This window comes from Miniopterus schreibersii (genome assembly GCF_964146895.1).
Source record: "Miniopterus schreibersii genome assembly, chromosome: 3".
In the NCBI taxonomy this organism is placed as follows: Eukaryota; Metazoa; Chordata; class Mammalia; order Chiroptera; family Miniopteridae; genus Miniopterus; species Miniopterus schreibersii.
The window spans coordinates 30,228,416-30,249,575 of NC_138103.1; the positions used below are offsets into that span (position 1 = coordinate 30,228,416).

A 21,160-nucleotide genomic window follows, 5' to 3' on the forward strand; every position below is an offset into this window, starting at 1 on the left:
CCCCTCATGCCATGCCTGCTGTGTCCTGGCCAGGGATACTCATTTATTCGTGCCCCAGCCCTGACCAAGGCTGTCACCATGTCTGACAGTGTCCGTCAGTCTGTGAATGCCTGTCACTGCGTTTGTCTGTGGCTGTCAATGCTTGAGACCGTCGGTCTGCCTGTGTCTGTCTCCGCGGGCTTCTGTTCGTCTGTCACTGTGGGTGTCTGCTTTGCCACTGCGGGTCTTTTGGTCGTGTGTGTCACTGAGTGTCTGTCCGTCTGTCGGCGTCTGTCACTGGCGTCCCTCTGGGCCCCGGGGTCTCGGTCTAGGCTCCAAGGGAGGGAGGAGGCGGCAGCCCCGGGCTGTGGGGAGGGGCGGGGGCGGAGACAGTGGGCGGGGGCGCGGTGCGGGGCCGGAGGGGGTGTGTGCGGGGGGCCGGAGGCGGCGGCTGTCAGAGTCTGCTCAGCCAGCGCCGGGGAACATCGGCCGCCTCCAGCTCCCGACGCGGTCCGGCCCGGCCCGGCTCGGCCGCCTCAGGTGAGTCTCCCGTCCCGCTCGGGACCCTCCCCCGGCCCGCGGCCCCTTCCGCGTCCGGGGCCCAGTGCCTTCCCAGAGGGATCCAGGCCCCTAAAACGGACGTCCACTGCGCCCCCAGGCCTGCCCAGAGACGCTGCCCCCTGGCACCCAACATTCATCCTTAACTCTAAGCTCGCTGCCGAAGACTTAGGGTCGCCCGCACGGGAGCCGGCACCTCGAAGGGCTGGCCGCTGCCTCTGCTCTCGATTTCCCGTGGGGACCCCCGAGCGCCCCTTGCCCCGTTAGTCCTCAAGTCTGAGGCCACTGGAAGACGCCCCCTGCTTAGGGCGGAACCCGGGCTGCGCAGGTTCCTGGAGCCCGGCTCTCATCCCCCACCCCGCCAATCCCGGGACCCCAGCTCCCGTGGGAAGCGCCCATGGGAAGCCCCCTGCCAGGCCCAGGCATCCCCCTCCCTCGGGGACTCCGTCTCTATTTTGAGGGAAGGGGAGGCTCAGCGGAAGCCCCGAGTTATAATTAGCCCCACTCGGGTTTCCTAGATCATCTCACCACCACCACCACCCCAGCTCAGGGCGCCGGGGGCTAGGTGAGGGGTGACCGCTGCGAGACTGGGGGGGGGGGGAGTTCCGACCCGGGGAATTTTGATCCCTTGGCTGGAGATGCCGGAACCGCAGCAGCTGCGGCCCCAAAATAGTGCTCCCGCCCCTTGCAGCCGGGGATCTCCGGAGCTCCGAGAACACAGGCGTCCAGGTTCGACCTTCAGACCCCTCCGCAATGCCCGCAAGCCCCCAGACCCCCACCCCAAGTTCCCCACTCCTTTACTCCGGGCGGGGAGCGCCGATATTTTCTCGGTCTCTTCTGCCCCCCGCTGGCGGGAGCGTGCACAGCAGCATTGGACTAATTGGTGACTGTAGTCCTGGGGTTCAAGGCTGGAGAATCCGTTCGCTGAAGCTAGGCGACAGGGGTGCGCAACTGATGGGCACCCAAGGGTACCAGCACGCTGTGCCAGACAGTGGTTGAGGCGGGCTGGAAGGGACAGGGTGTGGAGTAGGCAGGATTTGGGGTGTCCCAGGACCTGCGTCTCCCACTCCCTGAATGCCCACCCCACCCTCCAGGGCCCCAGCCCTGGCCAACGCAAGCGAGGCTGTGCCTTCACGCCACCGCAAGCGCCCCCATCGGTGCCTCAGGTCATCGAGGGCTCCGCCCCTGTCGGGTGGTCTGTTCGTGGACTGCGGCCTCTGGTGCAGGTGCCCACACAGCTCGCACTGGGCCCAACCCAGTCCACCCAGCTAGGGGAAGGAGGTGAGGGTGGTGCGTCCTCTGTGGGTCAGGGGAGGATATTGCTTGGCAGGCCTCATCTCTGTTCCTTACATTGTCTGTCTGGATGTATATGTGCCTGATCTCTGTCACCTTTTGCTTCTCACTGTGTGCCTGTGTCCTTGTCTCTGCTTGTCTATCTCCCTCCCTCCATTTCTCTCCTCCTCTTTGCCAACCTGCCCCACCTCCTCTGCAGCTTAGCAATAACCCCTGGGCAAGAGTATTACCTAATCTCCCTCCAGGCAGCCTGAGGCCTTCACCCTGTGTTTCTTTCTCCCAGCAGCCGCCTGCCTGCCTTGGCAGCCATGAGGCCCCCGTGGTGTCCCCTGCACACTCCCTTCCCAGTGTCCCCACTTCTCCTCCTCCTCCTCTTCCTCCTGGGAGGAGGGGCAGAAGCTGAGCACCAGGAGGACCCAGAGCTGCTGGTGATGGTGCGTGGGGGCCGGCTTCGGGGCACCCGCCTAATGGCCCCTGGGGGCCCTGTCTCTGCTTTTCTGGGCATCCCCTTCGCAGAGCCACCCGTGGGCCCCCGTCGCTTTCTGCCACCGGAGCCCAAGCGACCCTGGCCAGGGGTGCTAGATGCTACAGCCTTCCAAAGTGTCTGCTACCAATACGTGGACACCTTGTACCCTGGCTTTGAGGGCACCGAGATGTGGAACCCAAACCGTGAGCTGAGTGAGGACTGCCTCTACCTCAACGTGTGGACACCATACCCTCGGCCTGAGTCCCCCACCCCGGTCCTCATCTGGATCTATGGGGGTGGCTTCTACAGTGGGGCCTCTTCCCTGGACGTGTATGATGGCCGCTTCCTGGCCCAGGCAGAGGGGACTGTGCTAGTATCCATGAACTACCGGGTAGGAGCCTTTGGCTTCCTGGCCCTGCCAGGGAGTCGGGAGGCTCCAGGCAATGTGGGTCTCTTGGATCAGAGGCTGGCCCTGCAGTGGGTGCAGGAGAATGTGGCAGCCTTTGGGGGGGACCCAACGTCAGTGACTCTGTTTGGGGAAAGTGCAGGTGCTGCCTCTGTGGGTATGCACCTGCTGTCCCCACCCAGCCGGGGCCTGTTCCATAGGGCTGTGCTGCAGAGCGGTGCACCCAATGGGCCTTGGGCTACTGTGAGCATGGGAGAGGCCCGCCGCAGGGCCACACTACTAGCACGTCTTGTAGGCTGTCCCCCAGGTGGGGTTGGTAGCAATGACACAGAGTTGGTCACCTGCTTGCGGACACGGCCAGCTCAGGACCTGGTGGACCACGAGTGGCATGTGCTGCCTCAGGAAAGTGTCTTCCGCTTCTCTTTTGTGCCTGTGGTAGACGGAGACTTCCTCAGTGACACCCCAGAGGCCCTCATCAACACTGGAGACTTCCACGGCCTGCAGGTGACTAGTGGCTGGAAGGGGTGGAGCTGGTTCCTCTATGCCTGTTCTCCCACCCACCCTATCCCTGGGGACCCAGGTCTAAGGGCTCCTCAAAACCCACTCCCAAAGGCCCAGGCTTCTCTTCCCTGAGGGCTCAATCCCAGGGTGGCCAGTGGGACAGAGAGGAAAGAAAATGTGGGTATATTTTCTCCTCTCCATCCATTCCCCTATCTCATACTTTCTTCTCCGTGGTTCTGGGTCTGTAACTGTCCATCTCTCTGGCTCTTTTGTCCATCTGTTTCTGTCTGCCTGTGTGTGTGTGTCTGCCCCTACCCCCACCCCCATTCCTTCATCCTGTTCCCCCAGGTGCTGGTGGGTGTGGTGAAGGATGAGGGCTCCTATTTTCTGGTTTACGGGGCCCCAGGCTTCAGCAAAGACAACGAGTCTCTCATCAGCCGAGCCCAGTTCCTGGCCGGGGTGCGGGTCGGGGTCCCCCAGGCGAGTGATCTGGCTGCCGAGGCTGTGGTCCTGCATTACACAGACTGGCTGCACCCTGAGGACCCAGCACGCCTGAGGGAGGCCATGAATGATGTGGTGGGTGACCACAATGTCGTGTGTCCTGTGGCTCAACTGGCTGGGCGACTGGCCGCCCAGGGTGCTCGGGTCTATGCCTACATCTTTGAACACCGAGCATCCACTCTCTCCTGGCCCCTCTGGATGGGGGTGCCCCATGGCTACGAGATCGAGTTCATCTTTGGGCTCCCCCTGGAACCCTCGCTAAACTACACCATCGAGGAGAGAGCCTTTGCCCAGCGACTGATGAAATACTGGGCCAACTTCGCTCGTACAGGGTTAGCAGTGTGGAGGGGAGGATGGCCTCTGGGAGCCGGGGGGGCGGGGGGGGGGGCAGAGAGAGAGAGAGGAAGACAAGCAGAGACAGGAAGGGCCAGAAAAAGAGGGAAAAGTTCACAAAGGGGGGGAGGAAAAAGAGAATGACAAAGGAGAATGGGAGAGGAAGGAAGGAGGAATGGGGTGGCAGATCCTGAAGAGCCAAGGACACTAATGGAGGGAGGCAAAGAGAAGAGATGGACAAGGAGAGACAGAGGAGTTACCATAGTAGTTAGGAGTGTGAACTGTAGATCTGGATCAATTAGACCAGTGGTGATTTTATTATCTGTCACACACACACACATACACACACACACACAGTTCACCTATTGAAGAAGGGCACAATAAATCCAGTGTCACATGGGTATTGTTAAAAGTAAATGTGATGTTTGTAGAGATAGGACTGGGCCTGGTTACATAGTAAGGGCTCAATAAATCATCAATTTTTTAAATGAGAGAAACGAAGGAGAGCAATGGAGCAGGAAAACTGAGGGAAGGGAGAGGAGAGAAAGAGGGCAGAAAGAAGGAGAAGACTCCAGATGATGAGGGATACTGGAGAAGAGAAAGAAGGATTAAAGTAGTAGTGGGTGGGAAGGGATGGTCTCCCCTTGGAGTGGAGAGGGCATGGGGTCTGGAAGCAGCCGGCCCTTCCTCCTCCTCTCCACCTCCATTCCCTAACCCCAGGGCAGGCATGCCTGAGGTTGAACCTTCCCTTTTCTTACACAGGGACCCCAATGACCCCCGGGACCCCAAAGCCCCGCAGTGGCCACCGTACACGGGGGTAGCACAGCAGTATGTGAGCCTCAACCTGCGGCCTCTGGAGGTGCGGCGGGGCCTGCGCGCCCAGGCCTGTGCCTTTTGGAACGGCTTCCTACCCAAATTGCTCAGCGCCACCGGTACGTAGGGACCAGCGGGCAGGGGCTGGGCAGAGGGGGAAGAAATGGGGCGCGGAGAGAGAGTGGGGATTGGAAGCCGGCGGGGTGTAACCCCTCTCTTCTCCCCACCAGCCTCGGAGGCTCCCAGCACCTGCCCAGGCCCCGCCCACGGGGAGGCTGCCCCGAGGCCCAGGCCTGGCCTCCCCCTGCCCCTCCTTCTCCTCTTCCTCCTCCTCTCCCGGCTCCGGCGGCTCTGACCACGGCCTCTTCCCCCTCCGGCCTCAGGGGACCCCTCCTCTGAGTGGTCGGACCTGGGGAAGGGCCCCACTCAGGGATCTCCGACCCAGCGGCCCCTCCGTCCTCAAACCGAGAGACTCAAACTGGACAGGGCGTGGGGAGGGGTGACCTACGACCGGTCTCAGGGACTCACACGCCTTTGTTTAAATGGAAATGAAAAAAGCCAGTTTTCTTTTTTTATAAAATTATTCCTTGGAGCCTGAGCCTGGTGTTGGGGAGAGAGGGAAGACCCTGGGCTAGATATCACCTCCCAGTGGGGCTATAACCGTCAACCATTTCTGTCTCTTCTCTTTCCCTATCAACCCACGGATGCTCCCCCGCTTCTGATCCCTTCGGTCCCCTTGTCTTCCGGTCATTTTCTCCCCCCTCCCTCCTCCCTTCTCCCTTCCGCCATCCTTCTCTGGCCCCGCCTCTAACCTCATCCTACCCGGTCCTTCGTCTTTTTCATATCTACCCGATCCTCTTTCCACCATCCCACGTGGCCTCCTGCTTGCTCCTTGTGTCCTCCTGCACTCACAACCCTCACCCGTTGTCCGTCCCCCGACCTTCCCCACGTCCTCCTCCCACCCACTTGCCCGGCTCCCTGGCCGCAGACACGCTGGACGAGGCGGAGCGCCAGTGGAAGGCCGAGTTCCACCGCTGGAGCTCCTACATGGTGCACTGGAAGAACCAGTTTGACCATTACAGCAAGCAGGATCGCTGCTCAGACCTGTGACCCTGGCGGGACATCCACGATCCGCCACCCTACACGCCCCTCCCGGCCCCCTAGCTGTATATACTATTTATCTAAGGGCTGGGATATTACAGAAGAGCCCTAGACCCACCCCTATTTTTCCCCCGGGGCTCCCGATCCTCAGCATGTCTCGGCTGAGCCCCCTACCCCGCGGTGCCTTCGCCCCTCTGGGCTGCCAATAAACTGTTACAGCCAAAGGCGTGTGCGCGACTGGGAAGAGGGGGTAGGGCTGAATACCCAACCACTGGAGCTGAGGGAATGGAGGGGTGGTCGCTGAAGCCCGCAGACTGGCCCACTCAGAGGTGGGACACAAGGCGCGCGCACCAGCCTCCCCCCCCCAGGAGGAACTCGCGTCTGCGCAGTAAGAAGAGCGAAGAGCTAGGCATTGTGGGAACTCCTCCGGTCGACTTGGTTCTCACCACCACCCGGCATTATCCCCACTGCCTCCTGCAGCCCTGCGAGATCCTTGCTAGAGCCTGGGAGCCCGTCCTGCCCACAGCTAGCCCAAGACCCGGGGGCCGAGAGTAAGTGCTAGAGCCTGAGTTCTCCTTGGAGTTCGCTCCACTCCGCTAGACACATTTGCCCTGCCTCGGCAACCCCACTCCTGCCAACCGCCCTGGAGCCGCTGAAGGACGTACACCTGGGCCTTGCTCCACCCAGCCGCGGCCCAGCTCGCCTGGCCATCCTCTCGGGCCACTATCTCTACTACCATTACTGTTGCGACGGCCTGGACGACCGGGGCTGGGGCTGTGGATACCGCACTCTGCAGACACTGTGCTCATGGCCACACGGACGGCCCGCGGGTGTGCCCGGGTTGATGGACATGCAGGCCGCGCTTGAGGACATGGGTGACAAACCCCCTGGGTTCCGGGGCTCCCGGAGCTGGATCGGCTGTGTAGAGGCCAGCCTCTGCCTCGACCACTTCGGCGGGCCCCAGGGGCGCCTATGCCACGTTCCCCGTGGAGCTGGGCTTCAGGGGGAACTAGAGAGGCTTTACTCCCACTTCGCAGGGGGTGGGGGGCCTGTAATGGTTGGGGGGGATGCAGATGCCCAGTCCAAGGCCTTGCTGGGAGTCTGCCTGGGGCCAGGCACAGAAGCCTATGTCCTGGTACTGGACCCTCATTGCTGGGGTACTCCAAAAAACCCCAGTGAACTACAGGTTGCTGGATGGGTGGGCTGGCGAGAGGTGAGCACCACCTTTGACCCCAACTCCTTCTACAACCTGTGTCTGACCACCTGTAACTCTGAAAAGCATCTGCAGGCCCAGGACTGAGATGAAGTTCCCAGAACTGAGGATTGTCTCTGGCCTGACTCACTCTCAAAGTCTGAGACTTAGAGCTGCCCAATGTCAGGCCCCCAGGAAGTCCCAGTACAGCCTGGGACCTTTGGCATCAATAAAGTGGCAAGGCCCAGCTTAACCACTGCCCCAGCCAATGTTTGGGAGGATTTGGGGAGGTATATAATATATACTCAGTCAGGAGTCACTGCGGAAGTGCTTTTATTGGCAGTAGGGCTGGACGTACAAAAAATTCTCAGAGCTGGATGGGACAAGGCAGTTGCAAGTATAGATGATAATGAGAGTGAGGAAAAGTAGATGGCTCAAAAGAAATCCACGTCATCTGGAGCATCCAGGTCACGGTATTCCACAATGGCCCGTGGGTCTCCACGGGCCATCCTGTGAGATAAGAAAGAGGTAAAATGGGATGAGAGTTGAGGGTCCCAGTTTGAAGAGGGCAAGAAAGCTTGGACATCTTAGCTCATTCTCACCTGTTGCGAGGTTTCCCAGGATAACCTCCCTGGCCTCGGAAGGCATCATAGTTCCCTCGGCCAGCACCATAAGGGGCATGGGGATATGGAGGCCCTCCTGTAGGGACTGCAGGACGGACAGCACCAGCTATGAAAAAGATTAGTGTTGAGTTGAAAACCAATGACCAACAACCCCTCACAACCACCAAGCCCTTTCAAGTCCCTCCTATACTTACCTCCATAGCCCAAAATGGGAGGCCGGGGCTGACCATAAGGCATTAGGCCCTGGGGAGTCTGGTGTGGGTAGGGGAGTCCTGGGGTCAGGCCTGGGGGGAGTACAACACAGACAGGGACATGAATTACTGGGGTGGGGGGTGGAGGGAACAACACAACTGGCTGTTAGGAATATGGCCTGAGGGTAAGGCAGAAACTTCAGGGGACAACAGGATAAAAAACCAGGAGTCCTTGAATAGTCAAGGGAAAGGGAATGTGGCAGACCCTCATGGATCGTATCTTACTCTGGGCAGGGCCAGGTGGCTGAGCTGGCTTGATCTCGGGTAGAGCTGGGCGCTTAGCATCAGTGAGAAAGTTGTTAAAAAATGCCACCTCCTTCTTCACTTCCTCAATTTTCTCTGCATGCTTGTTGAAGATATGTTTGCGTACAAACTCAGGTCCCTGGATGCAGAGAGGAGAGGGTCAGAAATGAGCAAACAGTTCCATAACTCCCCAGACCACAAGATAATCTCACACACACATACCACCCCCACCCGCCACCCCACTCCTGCTGCCCCCAGCCTCATTCCAAAGAGCAGTTTCCTCCCAGGCCTGGAGGCAGATTCCTGGTTCCACCCCCTCCTCCCACCTGCCCCATAACTCTAATATCCCAGACCTTGAATTTCTTGCCACTGAGAGGGCATAGCCACTTATCCTTGCCCAGTTCCTGGGTGTTGGAGGTGACAAATTTTTCCACTTCCTGCTCAGGATCTTTGCGACCCATCTTCTGGGCCTCTTCCTCTGAAAGAGATTCCCGCACACTCAGCAGTGGAGTCAGCTTCTCCTCAAACGTCTTCTGCCACTCTAGTACTGTGGTTTGGGAACAAGGACAGGAGGTTGGAAAAGGAAGCCAGAAGCAAGGAATAAGTGAGGGGGTTAAAGGAAAAGGTGACAGAGCTCTGCTCCAGAGCAGAACTAAAACAAGGGGCAGCTGGAGAGAAAGGGAACTAAAGGGGACACAGGTGGGGAGCTCACCTTCTCCATGACTAATGCGGTTGGGTGGCATGGGTCCCCGAACATGGATAATGCCACAACGGTTGGGCATTTCATCCTCATTGGGGTACTCGCATGTGTTATAATAATCCAGGGAATGTACAATGCGCAAATAGAGGAGAAGTTTGTCCAAAACCTAAGAGAAATGAGAAACCATGAATTCACCACACTTTTGCCCTTTACCACCCCAAGCCAGGCTCTCATCCCACACTCTGCTCTCCCTGGCACCTTGATCAGCTTCTCATCTCGTTCCACATTGATCTCTGCTGGATTTCCTTCCTTAGGAGGCTCCTCAGGGGGGGGACCCCCACTGCTCCCCAGCAGCTCCTCCTCCTCAGCACTCACTTCCTCAATCAGGTAGTCAGTGATATTCTTCAAGATTGGGTTCTGAGAGGGCAGACTCTAGTTGAGAGAACAAAGGCAAGTGAAGCAGAGAAAGCCCCTCAGAGTAGGTGGCCTAGGAGCCTAATTTGAAAGGCAAGGTGAGGCTGAAAGAATTCAAGGCTCACTTGGCCTGTTACTGCTGCCTCAGGATTTGTCTTCACGTTTGTATTTGTTCTACCTCAGCCCACAAATAATCACTAACACCAATCTGTTCTGCTAGAAGACCAGAGGTGCCAACAGCAAATGAGGGGGTATCGGCTGCTTTTGAAAAAGTTCTAAGAAGAGTCACTGACTGTTGGCAGAGGAGGTGTCCCAGGCTCAGAGGCCCAGAGCTGGGTCCTGTCATCCAGGGTATGGATCAGCTTGGCCGCCAGCTTGATGTCATTGCGCACTATCTGCTTGTGTTGGGTAATGCCATTGATGTTGCGGACGCGACGAGTCAGGTCTCTGTTCACACCAGGACTCAGCTCACACTCCCGGAGCTAGAAGGAACAGAAAGCTTACCAACACATGCCCGAGAAGTAGCAACTCAAAAGACTGGCCCTACTGAGAGCACCAGTGATTAGACTGAGTTCCCTGAGGACAGGGATCAGGTGTGTTCACCATAACAGTCCCAGGGCCTAGCCCAGAGACATCCAGTACACAATTAATGTGAGCAGACTGAATAGGTGAAATAGAATGAAAGAAGCAATCAATGAACAAAGCCATCAGAAGTGTGCAGCATAGCCACACTTCTTCCTCAAACAGTCCTGCTCCTAGCACTCACTCGGATATTCTGCAGATTCCAACAGATCTCTTTGATGTTAACACTGCGGTCAAATGTCACCCAGCCACGACGGAAAAACCTAAACAAGAACAAAGATGTCAACTTCATCCTGTGGTGGTGACTGATGTTAGCCATTAACCTTCCCCTGCACGTTTTCTCCAAGGTATCCAGGGTCATACTTCTCTCCATTCCTCACCTCCTCTCAGGCTGGGGCTCCGATAGTGCCACACGCATAAAGCCTGGATATCTTTTACAAAGCTGGAAAAGCAGAGGAAATAGAAACCCCATTTAGTCATTCCAGGATTCACATCTTTCTTCAATTCCCCATTCCCAGAACCCTAGGAAACTGCCTTTGAATCTTTACTTGGACGTGGAAAAACCAACAAAGAGCCCGGCCAGTATGGTTCAGTGGCTGAGTGTCAACCCATGAACCAAGAGGTCAATGGTTTTTAATAATTTTTTTTTTAATATATCTTTATTGATTTCAGAGAGAGGAAGGGAGAGGGAGAGAGACAGAAACATCAATAATGAGAGAGCCATTAATCGGCTGCCTCCTGCAAGCCCCCGACTGTGGATTGAACCCGCAACCCAGGCATGTGCCCTGACCGGGAATCAAACCCCGATCACCTGGATCCTAGGTCGATGCTCAACTGCTGAGCCACACCCGGCTGGGCGAGGTCAATGGTTTGATTCCTGGTCTGGGCACATGCCCAGGTTGTGGGCTGGATACCTGGTAGGGGGCGTGAAGGAGGCAGCCAATCGAAGTCTCTCTCTCATCAATGTTTCTATCTCCCTACTCTCTCTAAAACAAACAAAATCAAAAAACATTTAAAAAAAAAAGCCAACAGCACTTGAAAGCGAACGGTGCAACCAGGACCAGCCCTCGAAAGGCATGGGCCCATGGGAAGGGAGCCTCCCTATTACAAAAATAGGGATGTATGTCTGAAGCACTGCCAGATTATTTTCTCCCCACCTAGTGCCACCCCCACCCCCCCCACCACCGCCATGCCCCATCTGACCAAAGGATGGAGCCTGGATGTTGTCCTTGCCCCCAAATGCCATTTTCCCCACTCACAGAAATGATCTCAGCCCGGGAAATGTTGGGTGCAATGTTGCGCATAAAGAGAGAGCAAGTCTTATGCAGAGGACGGGGTTTACATTCCAGCCCAGGAGCGTCCTTGGGTTTCTCCCTTTCTTCTTCTTTGGGCTTCTCCTTTTCCTTGAGTGCTTCTATGCAGGAAGTGGTGGGAATTGGTGAGTTTTTATTGATTTTGGAGGAGAGGAGAGAAAAGCTGCCAAACTCCCACCCCACTCCCAGTCTCTCCCAAGAAGCCATCCTCCCATCAATTTCACCAACTTCTCACCTCCCCCACCACTCATAGGAAGAAAACAGACTAGAGGCAGAAAATGAAACCTACCAGCCTCCTCCTTTTCCTCCTCAGCTTGGCCACTCTCTGACTCTGACTCTGACTCAGACACACTGCCTTCGTCAAAGCTGTCATCACCACTGTGCTTCCTATTCCGCTTCTTGCTACTCTGTGGAAACCATGGCAAGAGATGAGGCAGACAACCAAGACCCCGGTACTGACACTTACCCCATGCAAGAGATCCCCTCCCTACCTTTTTGGCTTCTTTCTCAGAGTCTTCTTTCTTCTCTTCCTTGTCCCCATCACCCTCAGATTTCTTAGTTTTGTCATCACTAGAACTGCCATTTTCAGCCTACAGGTAGAAACAGTCACTGGAATATCCATCTCCCATCAGCCTTTATCAGAAGACGCCTCCCACCATCAACAGCTGAGCCATTAAGTTCACCAACTCCACCCAATACACAGCCCTCTAGTTCAAGCTCCTGTGGACACCACCACCATTGGCATGGCTCTGTTCTCTTCCCCCAGTGCTCACAGGCAGCACCCAGATTCCCCAGCACTCAGACCTGTTTGCCATCTTCTTTCTTGTCTTCCTTCTCATTGGCTTTGCGCTCTCCATCTACCAGGCCTGGTCCAGCCCGGCCTTCCTCTTTCTTGCTGGGCTCCCCAGGCTTTCCTGCCTGTTCTTCCTCCTCCTCCTGCTCCAGGATGCGTAGATCATTCTCTGTACCTCCTTCCATCTTAATCACAGCTACCAACAAAGGGAACGGAAGTCATAATCCAATGGCCCTAGCTTTCAGCCTCTGGCTTTCTGTCAACCTACTTCTATTCCCCAACCAAGACCTTGGTCACCACACACCCACTGCCCCAGCCAATCCACATACCTGCATCCAGCATCTTGACAATGGCATCAGCTTTGTCTATGTCCAAGAGAAGATTATCAAACCATCCACTCTCCATGAGGGACAGAAACACCTTCAGTCGGTTTTGCAGGGCCCCCCGGGCCTCCTGCCGACGCTTCCCCACCTCATCTGGGTGGTACTTAGACCGAAACCTATAAAGGAAGTGGGGAGGGAAGAGACAAAATAGTTACTGGAGGCCAGGGCCAGGAAATGGGGAGGGGCCCAGGAAAATCAGGACTTCTCCCCCATCCTCTCACACCCACAGAAGATCATAAAAGTAGAGAGATTGGGGAGAGGGGTACAATAAAAATAGCGAATATCCCCAAAGAAACCAGAGATTATGCTCTGAGACTTAGGGGACAGCCAGGAACTAAGAGCTCTGGATTTGGGAAGAATAATGACTACAGGGGGGCCAGGGTTGGAGAGACAGATTGACTGCCTTAAATCTCTGGGAAACACTAACTTAAAAAGTATAGTTTCCCAAAGCTTCTGAGAGGGAGGCTAAGGAAATAGTAGGCCCCAAAGAACCTCCCTCTCCTTATAAAACCCAAAACTAGTCATTAAGAGGACTGCTCCCACCAACTCCCTCCATCCCTAGGTACAAGACAGGGAAACCTGAAATTTACCAGATAGGAAAAGCCAAAAAAGGCAGGATACCTTTATTCCCCCCTTGAGAAGATAAGCAGATGGTGAACGGACAGGGAAAGACCAAAGGGAGAAACTGAAGTGCCCTTTTAACCTCAGGTACTGCCCACAGGGAGAGCAAGAAGAGAGGAGTGGAGGGTTAGGGTAGAGCATGAAAACATTTAAAATGAGACGCTGGGGTGAAAAACAGGAAATTAGGACTATGAGAAAAAGGAGAAAGTGTGAGAAAAGTCCCAGATATCAAAAACAAAGGGAAAAACTGAAGACCAGACAGAGAAACTGGGGGGGGGGGGGGGGGGGAGTGTTGGGAGAAAGAACAGAGACAGAGAAAAGTACATGAGAGTGAGACAAAGAGAAAAAGAAGAAAGAGGACAGTGAAAGACAACAGAACCACAAGTTGAGCATGAGAGGAAAGAAAAGCCGCAGGCGTCACCTCCAGGATCTTTACCTTGGCCGCTTGGTCAAACAGAGCTCAAGATTTAACTAGCGCGCCCAGGGCCCATGCTGGCAGGTGGGCCACCGGCTGGCTCCTGGCTGGGGTGTCCCGGCCCGGATGCCGCACCCCCGCGGGACTCCGCGGTGGGGGCCCTGACTGACTAACTGCCTGAGCAATCACATTCAGCTAAACTGCTGCATTGTGCACAGCAGTGCCCTGCCTGTCTGCCTGGCCGGGGCAGTGCGGCTCAGCCCAGGGGCTCATGTATGGGCTGGGTATGGTGGGGGTGGAGGTGGGTTTGCTCCGAGCTCCGTCGATGAGCGGGTGTAGTTCCCAGTTCTGGCTCTTTTCAAGGAGGAGGAGCAGAAAGAGGATGAGGAGGAGGAGGAGGAGGAGCAGGAAGGGGGGAAAAGATGGTTGATTAAAATTAAAACATCCACAAAAAGAAAAAAATTAAAATTCTTTTTCTTCAAACGACCCTGAGGTCTTTGCTTTTCTTGTCTGGATTCACTCGTTGCTTTTGGGAGGATGCCACAGCCACACAGGGTCCTGGCGACCAGGGATGACAATGACCCAAATCCATCAAGTGGGAAGCAGTCTGTCTGCTGCCCCAAGGGAATAGGTGGCTCTGGCCAGCTGCCTGGAGGTGTCCCACTGACTGAGGACAGTGGGGAAGGGAGATGGGTAGGGGGCCATGGCAGACACTGAAGTGAGGAGGAGAACCCATCAGCCAATGCTGTTGTAATTCCCATCCCCCACCCCACCAGGAAGTTCTGGATTGGGGAAAATGGGAAAAGGACAGGGCTGCAGGCTCCACTGGCAGGGCCAGGGGAAACATGCCAGGGAAAAGAAAACAGGAAAGTAGGGGCACTCACCACTCCTCATCCTTATGAGCCAGGAAGAAATCCTGCATCTGCTGCCTTCGAAAATCCAGCTTGTAGTCATTATAGCGCTTAACTGCCTCTGTCTCATCCACAGAGTCATCCAAAGACAGGAGAAACTCCTTGAAGGTTTTCATCACCGGTGGTGGCACACCCAAGTCAATCTCTGCAATGCTACCCAGCCTGGGGTTGGGAAGGTTGGGGGAAGATGGTCAGGAAGTTTTGGTTGTCGGGAAAGAGGTAGGAGGCTAGAGGGACTGAGGTAGCCAGCTGCCCCCTTCCTTTGCCCACATGGACCTCACCCCAGGCACCAACTGCTACCACTTGCACAGGCAATCCTCTATGTGTCTAACTCACTTTCTGCCACAGTCTTCAGCAACCCCAATCATTCCCCAAACCCAACAACTCCCTTCTCCCAAGAACCCTAGAACCCCAGGTCTTTACCTGGCCTGGATAGGCAGAACATGATGCTGCATGATGTGGACGTCTGGGTGGCCCCAGGGCTGAGGGGGGCCATAAGTTGGGCCCCCACCCCCCCCAGCATAGGGCATCTCATAGCCACTGTGGTATGGGTCAGAGCTGTGCTCATCCCTGAGGGTGGGGGACACAAAAGTCAGACAGAGGAGAGAATCATCTCTCCAGAGCATGAAGGAAGACAGGAGAAAAGAAAAGGAATATAAAATGTGGTCTCTCACCCAAGGGTTTAAGAGGACAAAAAAAGATGGGTTTATAGGAAGTTTGAGAAAAGGAAATTACAAAGTTCTCAGCAGAAGTGAGGAAAACAAGAGAAACTGTTGCCATCTCACCAGTCTCGCCTCATGCGCTTCTGTGGGGGGCTGAGCTCATGTCGGGGAGGAGAGAAGCGTTCTCGCCGATTCCGATCATAGTCACGATATTCACCCCGACTGCGGCGCTCCCGGCCACGGTCCCACTCTCTGGAGATAAGAACAAGTAACAGCAAGTAAGACACAGTTGGATATCCCAAGGTCAGACTCCTGGACAAGCCCTTCCAATAATGAGATGCCAAACTAAAAGCCTAAAATTATAAAACTACCCTCTAAACAGAAAAAGAGTCTTGCCAACTTCCATCACTTCAGCCATTACCTACAAATTGATGGCTCTCAACTCTCCTTCCTCCAGCCTGGCCTTTTTCCTGAGTGCCAGACCAACATTAATAATCCCCTACTAATCCTGGCCAGTTTGGCTCAGTGTTAGAGCGTCAGCCCACAGACTGAAGGGTTCTGGGTTTTATTCCAGCCAAGAGCACGTTCCTCAACTGCAGGCTCGATCCCCAGCCCTGGCCAGGGCACATGCGGGAGGCAACCAGTCGATGTGTCTCTCTCACATCGACGTTTCTCTTTGTCTCTCTCTCTTCCATACTCTCTAAAAAGTGGAAAAAAATGGAAAAAAATATCCTCAGGTGAGGATTAAAAATAATAATAATAATAACCCCCTACTAGATGGCCACTGTCACTTCAAATTCAACATGTCAGAATTCAGCCTATTATTTCCACCACTATGGGACCAAACTTGTTTCCCTCCTGTTTCCCATGCTCAGTATATTAATATATCACCATGTATCCAGTTATCAAGTGTCACCCTCACCACTACTTTGTAATTAGTTAACCCTCTGCCTCAAAGCCTATCAAAGCTGCCCTCTTCCTTGTCATCCCCTGGTCATTTCTCCTCTGAGTGCAGCACTGGTTCTGCTTACCTGCCTCTGGTCTCTCCCCCTTCTCTACAGTCAAAGTGATTTTTCTCAAACACAAATCTGATTATGACATACCCTTGCTTAAATGGCAGTGCACAACACTGTTCAAAACCTTGGTTCCTAGCTGTCATCCCATTCTCTCCACAAGTCACCTGTTGCTCCATCCCCATCACAGCAACAAAAAAAATCCTCTGCTTTAACCCAGTGGTTTTTCAAACTTCTTGGTCTTAGGACCCCGTTACACTCTTAATTATTGACTATTAAAGAGTTTTTGCTTATGTGCGTTATAGCTATCAATACTTACTGTATTCAAAATAAGAACAGAAAAAATTAATACCTATTCAATTTGAAGTTGTATGTTAACATGAATTACAGGTTTCTATTAAAAAATGGCTATTTTCCAAAAAAATATTAGTGAGAAAAGTGGCACTGTTTTTACATTTACAAATCTTTTCAAGGTCTGGCTTAACAGAGACAGCTAGATTCTCGTATTTGCTTCTATATTTAATCTTTTGTGATATGTTGTTTGGTTGCAAAATATGAAGCAGCCCTGGCCAGGTAGCTCAGTTGGCTGGAGCATCATCCCAGACACCAAAAGGCTGTGGGTTCAATTCCCAGTCAGGGCACACACCTAGATTTTGGGTTTGACCCCTGGCCGGGGCACGTATGGGAGGCAAACAATCTGTTTCTCTCTCACATCAATGTCTCTCTCCCCCCACCCTACCCCCTCTCTCTAAAAAGCCATTTTGAAAAACAAACATATCCTGGGGCAAGGATTAAAAAGAAAAATATTAAGAAAATCTGGCCTTGCACTGATATGTAGTTGGAAAAGGGAATACTTTAGCCCTAGCCAGCGTGGCTCAGTTGGTTGAGTGTCATCCCATGCATCAAAGGGTCACTGGTTTGATACCCAGTCAGGACACATGGCCAGATTTCGGGTTCAATCCCCAGTTGGGGTGTATACAGAAGGCAACCAATGGATGTTTTTCTCCCTCTCCCTTCTTCTCTCTAAAAATCAATAAAAACATAATAAAAAAAGAGAAGGGAATATTGTAATAGCCTTTTCAGATAACTGGGAATATTATTTGATACCACCCAAAACTTGGCAAGAGGTAGTTTGCCGCATTAAAATCCATTGTTCCACCCTGCTCTTTAAATGGATCGTGACGCATTGTTACACAATTTCAAAATATTATATCCAATAGTATCACTACTTATCTCCTCAAAAAGGTCTTTAAGTAGTGGGAAGCTGTCAAGCTCACACTGGTAGATAAAAGGTTTTCAAAACTTCAGTTTTCACTGGAAAGTTCCACTTCCTCACTGTCAACAAAACTGACAATTTTTCTTGAAGTAACAGGTTCTCTTAGTTTGTTTTCAAGAAAATGTCTGCCAAATACCCAAACATGAATAACCACTGTTTGACAATCTTTCATTCAGAATTTTTAAAAAGGCATCCCATAAAAACAATTAAAACAAAACAAAAAAAATCCAAAACTGTTATTCAGCTCACAGTTCAGTCCCACAAATGCTCTTCCTCAAGATAACCACTTTACTTCTACATGCAGAAGTGCTTTATGCATACTTCCCATATGTCATGTGTATTAAAAAGACGTACATTTGCCGGGCCAGCATGGCTCAGCGGTTGAGCATCAACCTATGATCCAGGAGATTGAGGTCTGATTCCTGGTTGGGGCACATGCCCGAGTTGCGAGCTCTATCCCAGGTACGGGGCATGCACGAAGCAGCCAATCAATGATTCATCATTGATGTTTCTATCTTTCTCTCCCTCTCCCTTCCTCTCTCTGAAATCAATAAATATTTTTTTTTTTAAATGATAAATAAAAAATAAAAAGATGTATATTCAAGAACCCAATTTAATAAAAGTTTTAGTACTTCATCAACAACATTAAGTACAACTGGTTTGGGTTTTTTTGTTTGTTTTTCAATTTGGTGCCACTGCCTTGATTTGTGCTAAGGCACCAGCAGTTTTACCAACTCTTGCTATAGTACCAGCAGTGCAAATGTCAATACAGTATAAACGATAATACTTAGTATTACTGTACTCTAAAAGTAGCTGTAATCTCACATACACCCTAGGGTCTATGGATCACATTTTGAGAAACACTACTCTAAAAAAACTACAATATGTGTTCTTTTCTGCTCCCGTTATATCCACAACTCAAAACTGTTCACACCACTTGTGTCTGGGGTATTCCCACTCATCTTTCCAAGTCTTGCTAAGTATCACTTTCCTGTAGCTCTCCCAAGTACACCACCTCCACCACTACTCCTCTCCCTTAAGAAGATCTGTTCCCTCAGTGCTTACCATCTTTATGACTCTCACACATACTCATTTGTAGCATACACCCTAGGCCATTTTGCCCCCCAGACTGTAAGCTCCTTAAGGGCAATAACCACATCTTATTCATCCTCAGAAATCAGAAAAACACCATTCCTTCTTTCCTAGAAAATACCAAGGAAAACAAGGTGCCAGTCTCCACAGTGAAGAGATACACTGACTTACAGACTAAATGACTTGCTATCACAATGTTTCCAAATCGAGCCATTTCCATCAGCTAACTGATTAGATACTGGTGACACCTCTTGTATTTAAAAAACCTTCCACAGTTCCTCTTAATTTTGATTATTTGAAATCACATCAGGTGTTTCCTAATGGAAACACCCTAACTATAATTAACTCAAGAATATCCCAGAAAGCCAATCACTAGCAAATGAAACCTAATCCCACCACTGTCAAATTCAACTACCACTGTCCAAAGAACTTTCTGATTTTAGGCAAGACAACTACAAGAAATTTAATCATATTCTGCCAGAGAACTGGTCTGACAACCTCTCCACTCAAGTCAATACTTATATTACTGTTTTAATCAACCTTTTTGAGGTATAATTTACAAACAGTAAAATGCACACATTGTAAGGACATTTATAAATATTGCTTTTCCATACTCAAACTCTCTTAGCTCTATTGCTTTGATCTTCTGGATATTTCAATAATCTTTGGCTAACAGCAAATAGGTTGAATGAACCATATGAAACGATCAAGTATGAGCGGTTTCATATAGTTTGCCCTAATAAAATTACAAGGGAAACGCAATGAGGGTGGACTGCAACATGAGACGGAGGACAAAACACAAAAAGTGTCTTACCGGTCATTCCAATCGTCCCCTCGACGTCTTTCATCTCTTTCCCGCGAACGGTCATAGTCGCTGCGCTCTCTCCTAAACTTGTCCCGGCGTCTTCGATCGTACTCGTCATCACTGTCACCCATGGCGCGATCTGAGGAGGCCTGGAGCCCAGATGAGGGTGCTCAGGGTGTTGAACAACGACAAGAAGAGGAAAGGTTCGCCCCTATTGAGCAGCACACCCGCCTCTCCCCCAAAGGACAGCCTTCTGCAGTCCCCGCCATCCTAAGCCTTCTTCCCCAACAGGTGGACAGCCCAGACACTCTCGCCCCCAGGGGTCTCCCGCCCATCTCGGTCGGCTCCGGAGAGCAGTCCCTCCCGCGGGCCCCAGCCCCGGCTCTCCAGGCCCCTCCCCTCACCCACCTGGGAGGGGTCGTGGCCGTTAGTCTCGCGCTGGGGCCCGCAGATTCCTTGGGAGATCTGGGCCCGCCCCTTGCCTCGGGCGCGCGATGAGGACCGCGACGAGGGAAAGAGGGAGACCCGGGGCCCTCAGCTACGGAGCCTAGGAGACGCGAAGAAAGTGAGACAGTCGAGGATGAGCGGCCGGCGCGCGCGACTCGCGCAGCGCCTGCGTCACTCGCGGAACTGCGCCTGGAGCTACAAACTAATATCCGCGCGGCCCTAACTAGAACTAAACCAAAGAGCGAAGGAGCGGGAGCAACGGGGGATGATGGGAAAGAACGGAGACCCGGAAAACTCGCGATCTTTCTGGGACGAGAACTGCGTGACCAAGAGGAACTACGGAGGCTGGACTGGGCCAAGCGAAGCCTGGGGCGGGCCGGCGGGCGGGGCGGTGAGTCGTCTGGGCGTGAAGGAGCGCTTTCTCAGGCCGAGGGCGAAGGTCGCGTTTACCCGGAAGTCACCAGCTCTGGCCGGTGTAGGCGTCGTCCCCACCGCCCGGCTCGGGTACTTAAGGACCTCATCGGGGTAGTTCCCCACTCTCCTCGCGCAGGGCCGGGGCTTGGGGAGTGCGGGCGTTTAGCGGGATAGAGCAACCATTTTAAAGCATTTCCCACCATTTTGTGCTCCCATCGGAGAACTAGCCTTTATTGGTGCCTGGTATGCGCTATCTGCAAAACCCATTGTTCCTGCCCTTTTTTGGCAAAGGTGCCCCTTTTGTAAGAAAAACTGTCAAATCTCAGTCTCATCCCCAATCAGTACTTTGATGACACAAGATTATAGGTTGAGGTCTCGATTAACAGGCAGTGCCTGGCTTACCCCAGAATAAATGCACCATCACCCCAGGGGTAACATCAAGTCCTTGTTCAGTGAGTTGAGTGTAAAGATTTAATAGGAAATGCTGCCTCCCTGAAGCATACTTCTTGCCTTACTCCCAACACTGGGAGCAGGGGTGTGTTTACAGCAAAAAAGGGTGTATACAGTCATCCCTTGGTGTACTTTGGTATCCGCAGGGGATTGGTCCCTGGGGATACCAAAATCTGCAGATGCTCAAATCCCTTATATTAAATGGCATATTTGCATATAACCTATACACATCCTCCTGTATACTTTAAATCATCTCTAGTTTACTTATAAGGCCTAATACAATGTAAATACTATGTAAGTAGTTGTTATACTCTACTGTTTAGGGAATAATGACAAGGAAAAAAAAGTCTACATGTTCAGTACCAGGTGCAACCATGGTAGGCCTAACCACATACTACACTTCAGCTAAATATAACTTTTTTTCTGAGTAGTTTCTATCCTCAGTTGATTGAACCCAGGGATATAGAAGGCGAATTGTAGTAGAGTTACAAAAAATTAGACCAGGGCTAAGAAGACCCAGATTCTGCCAATTGGGAACCATGCAGTCTGGGTAAGTTACTTCTCAGCTAAAAATGCAGACAGTCGCCACAGTTGTGTTTTGTTGGGCTA

At 52.8% G+C, this 21,160-nt stretch overlaps 3 protein-coding genes across 17 annotated transcripts; 2 read left to right on the forward strand and 1 right to left on the reverse strand.

Annotated features, from left to right (window-relative positions):
- Positions 1-376: 376 nt before the first annotated feature.
- Positions 377-7,394, forward strand: ACHE (acetylcholinesterase (Yt blood group)). Of its 15 annotated transcripts, none has more exons than XM_081131340.1 (6): positions 406-519; positions 1,632-1,818; positions 2,117-3,206; positions 3,552-4,036; positions 4,800-4,969; positions 5,839-7,394. In XM_081131340.1, exons 3-6 carry the CDS (start codon positions 2,139-2,141, stop codon positions 5,958-5,960), a joined length of 1,845 nt encoding a protein of 614 aa, XP_080987466.1. In that variant the 5' UTR covers positions 406-519; positions 1,632-1,818; positions 2,117-2,138; the 3' UTR covers positions 5,961-7,394. The 15 variants fall into 15 exon arrangements, with proteins under 15 accessions (XP_080987458.1, XP_080987466.1, XP_080987457.1 ...); XM_081131331.1 differs by lacking the exon at positions 5,839-7,394 and adding an exon at positions 5,081-5,441; XM_081131335.1 differs by lacking the exon at positions 5,839-7,394 and adding an exon at positions 5,081-5,237 and having other exon boundaries at positions 407-519; positions 2,114-3,206.
- On the forward strand, positions 6,796-7,251 carry UFSP1 (UFM1 specific peptidase 1; the record flags this gene model as incomplete). Its single annotated transcript, XM_081131346.1, has 1 exon — positions 6,796-7,251. One exon carries the CDS (start codon positions 6,796-6,798, stop codon positions 7,249-7,251), a length of 456 nt encoding a protein of 151 aa, XP_080987472.1.
- A 65-nt stretch (positions 7,395-7,459) lies between the features above and the next one.
- SRRT (serrate, RNA effector molecule) lies at positions 7,460-21,106 on the reverse strand. The gene is made up of 20 exons (XM_081131347.1): positions 19,649-21,106; positions 19,250-19,389; positions 15,178-15,306; positions 14,816-14,962; positions 14,366-14,554; positions 12,392-12,561; positions 12,074-12,258; positions 11,761-11,859; positions 11,559-11,676; positions 11,216-11,370; positions 10,337-10,398; positions 10,141-10,219; positions 9,668-9,856; positions 9,219-9,392; positions 8,973-9,126; positions 8,614-8,807; positions 8,243-8,399; positions 7,961-8,050; positions 7,746-7,872; positions 7,460-7,653 (listed from the first exon to the last, which is right to left on the reverse strand). Exons 2-20 carry the CDS (start codon positions 19,369-19,371, stop codon positions 7,578-7,580), a joined length of 2,616 nt encoding a protein of 871 aa, XP_080987473.1. The 5' UTR covers positions 19,372-19,389; positions 19,649-21,106; the 3' UTR covers positions 7,460-7,577.
- Positions 21,107-21,160: the final 54 nt, after the last annotated feature.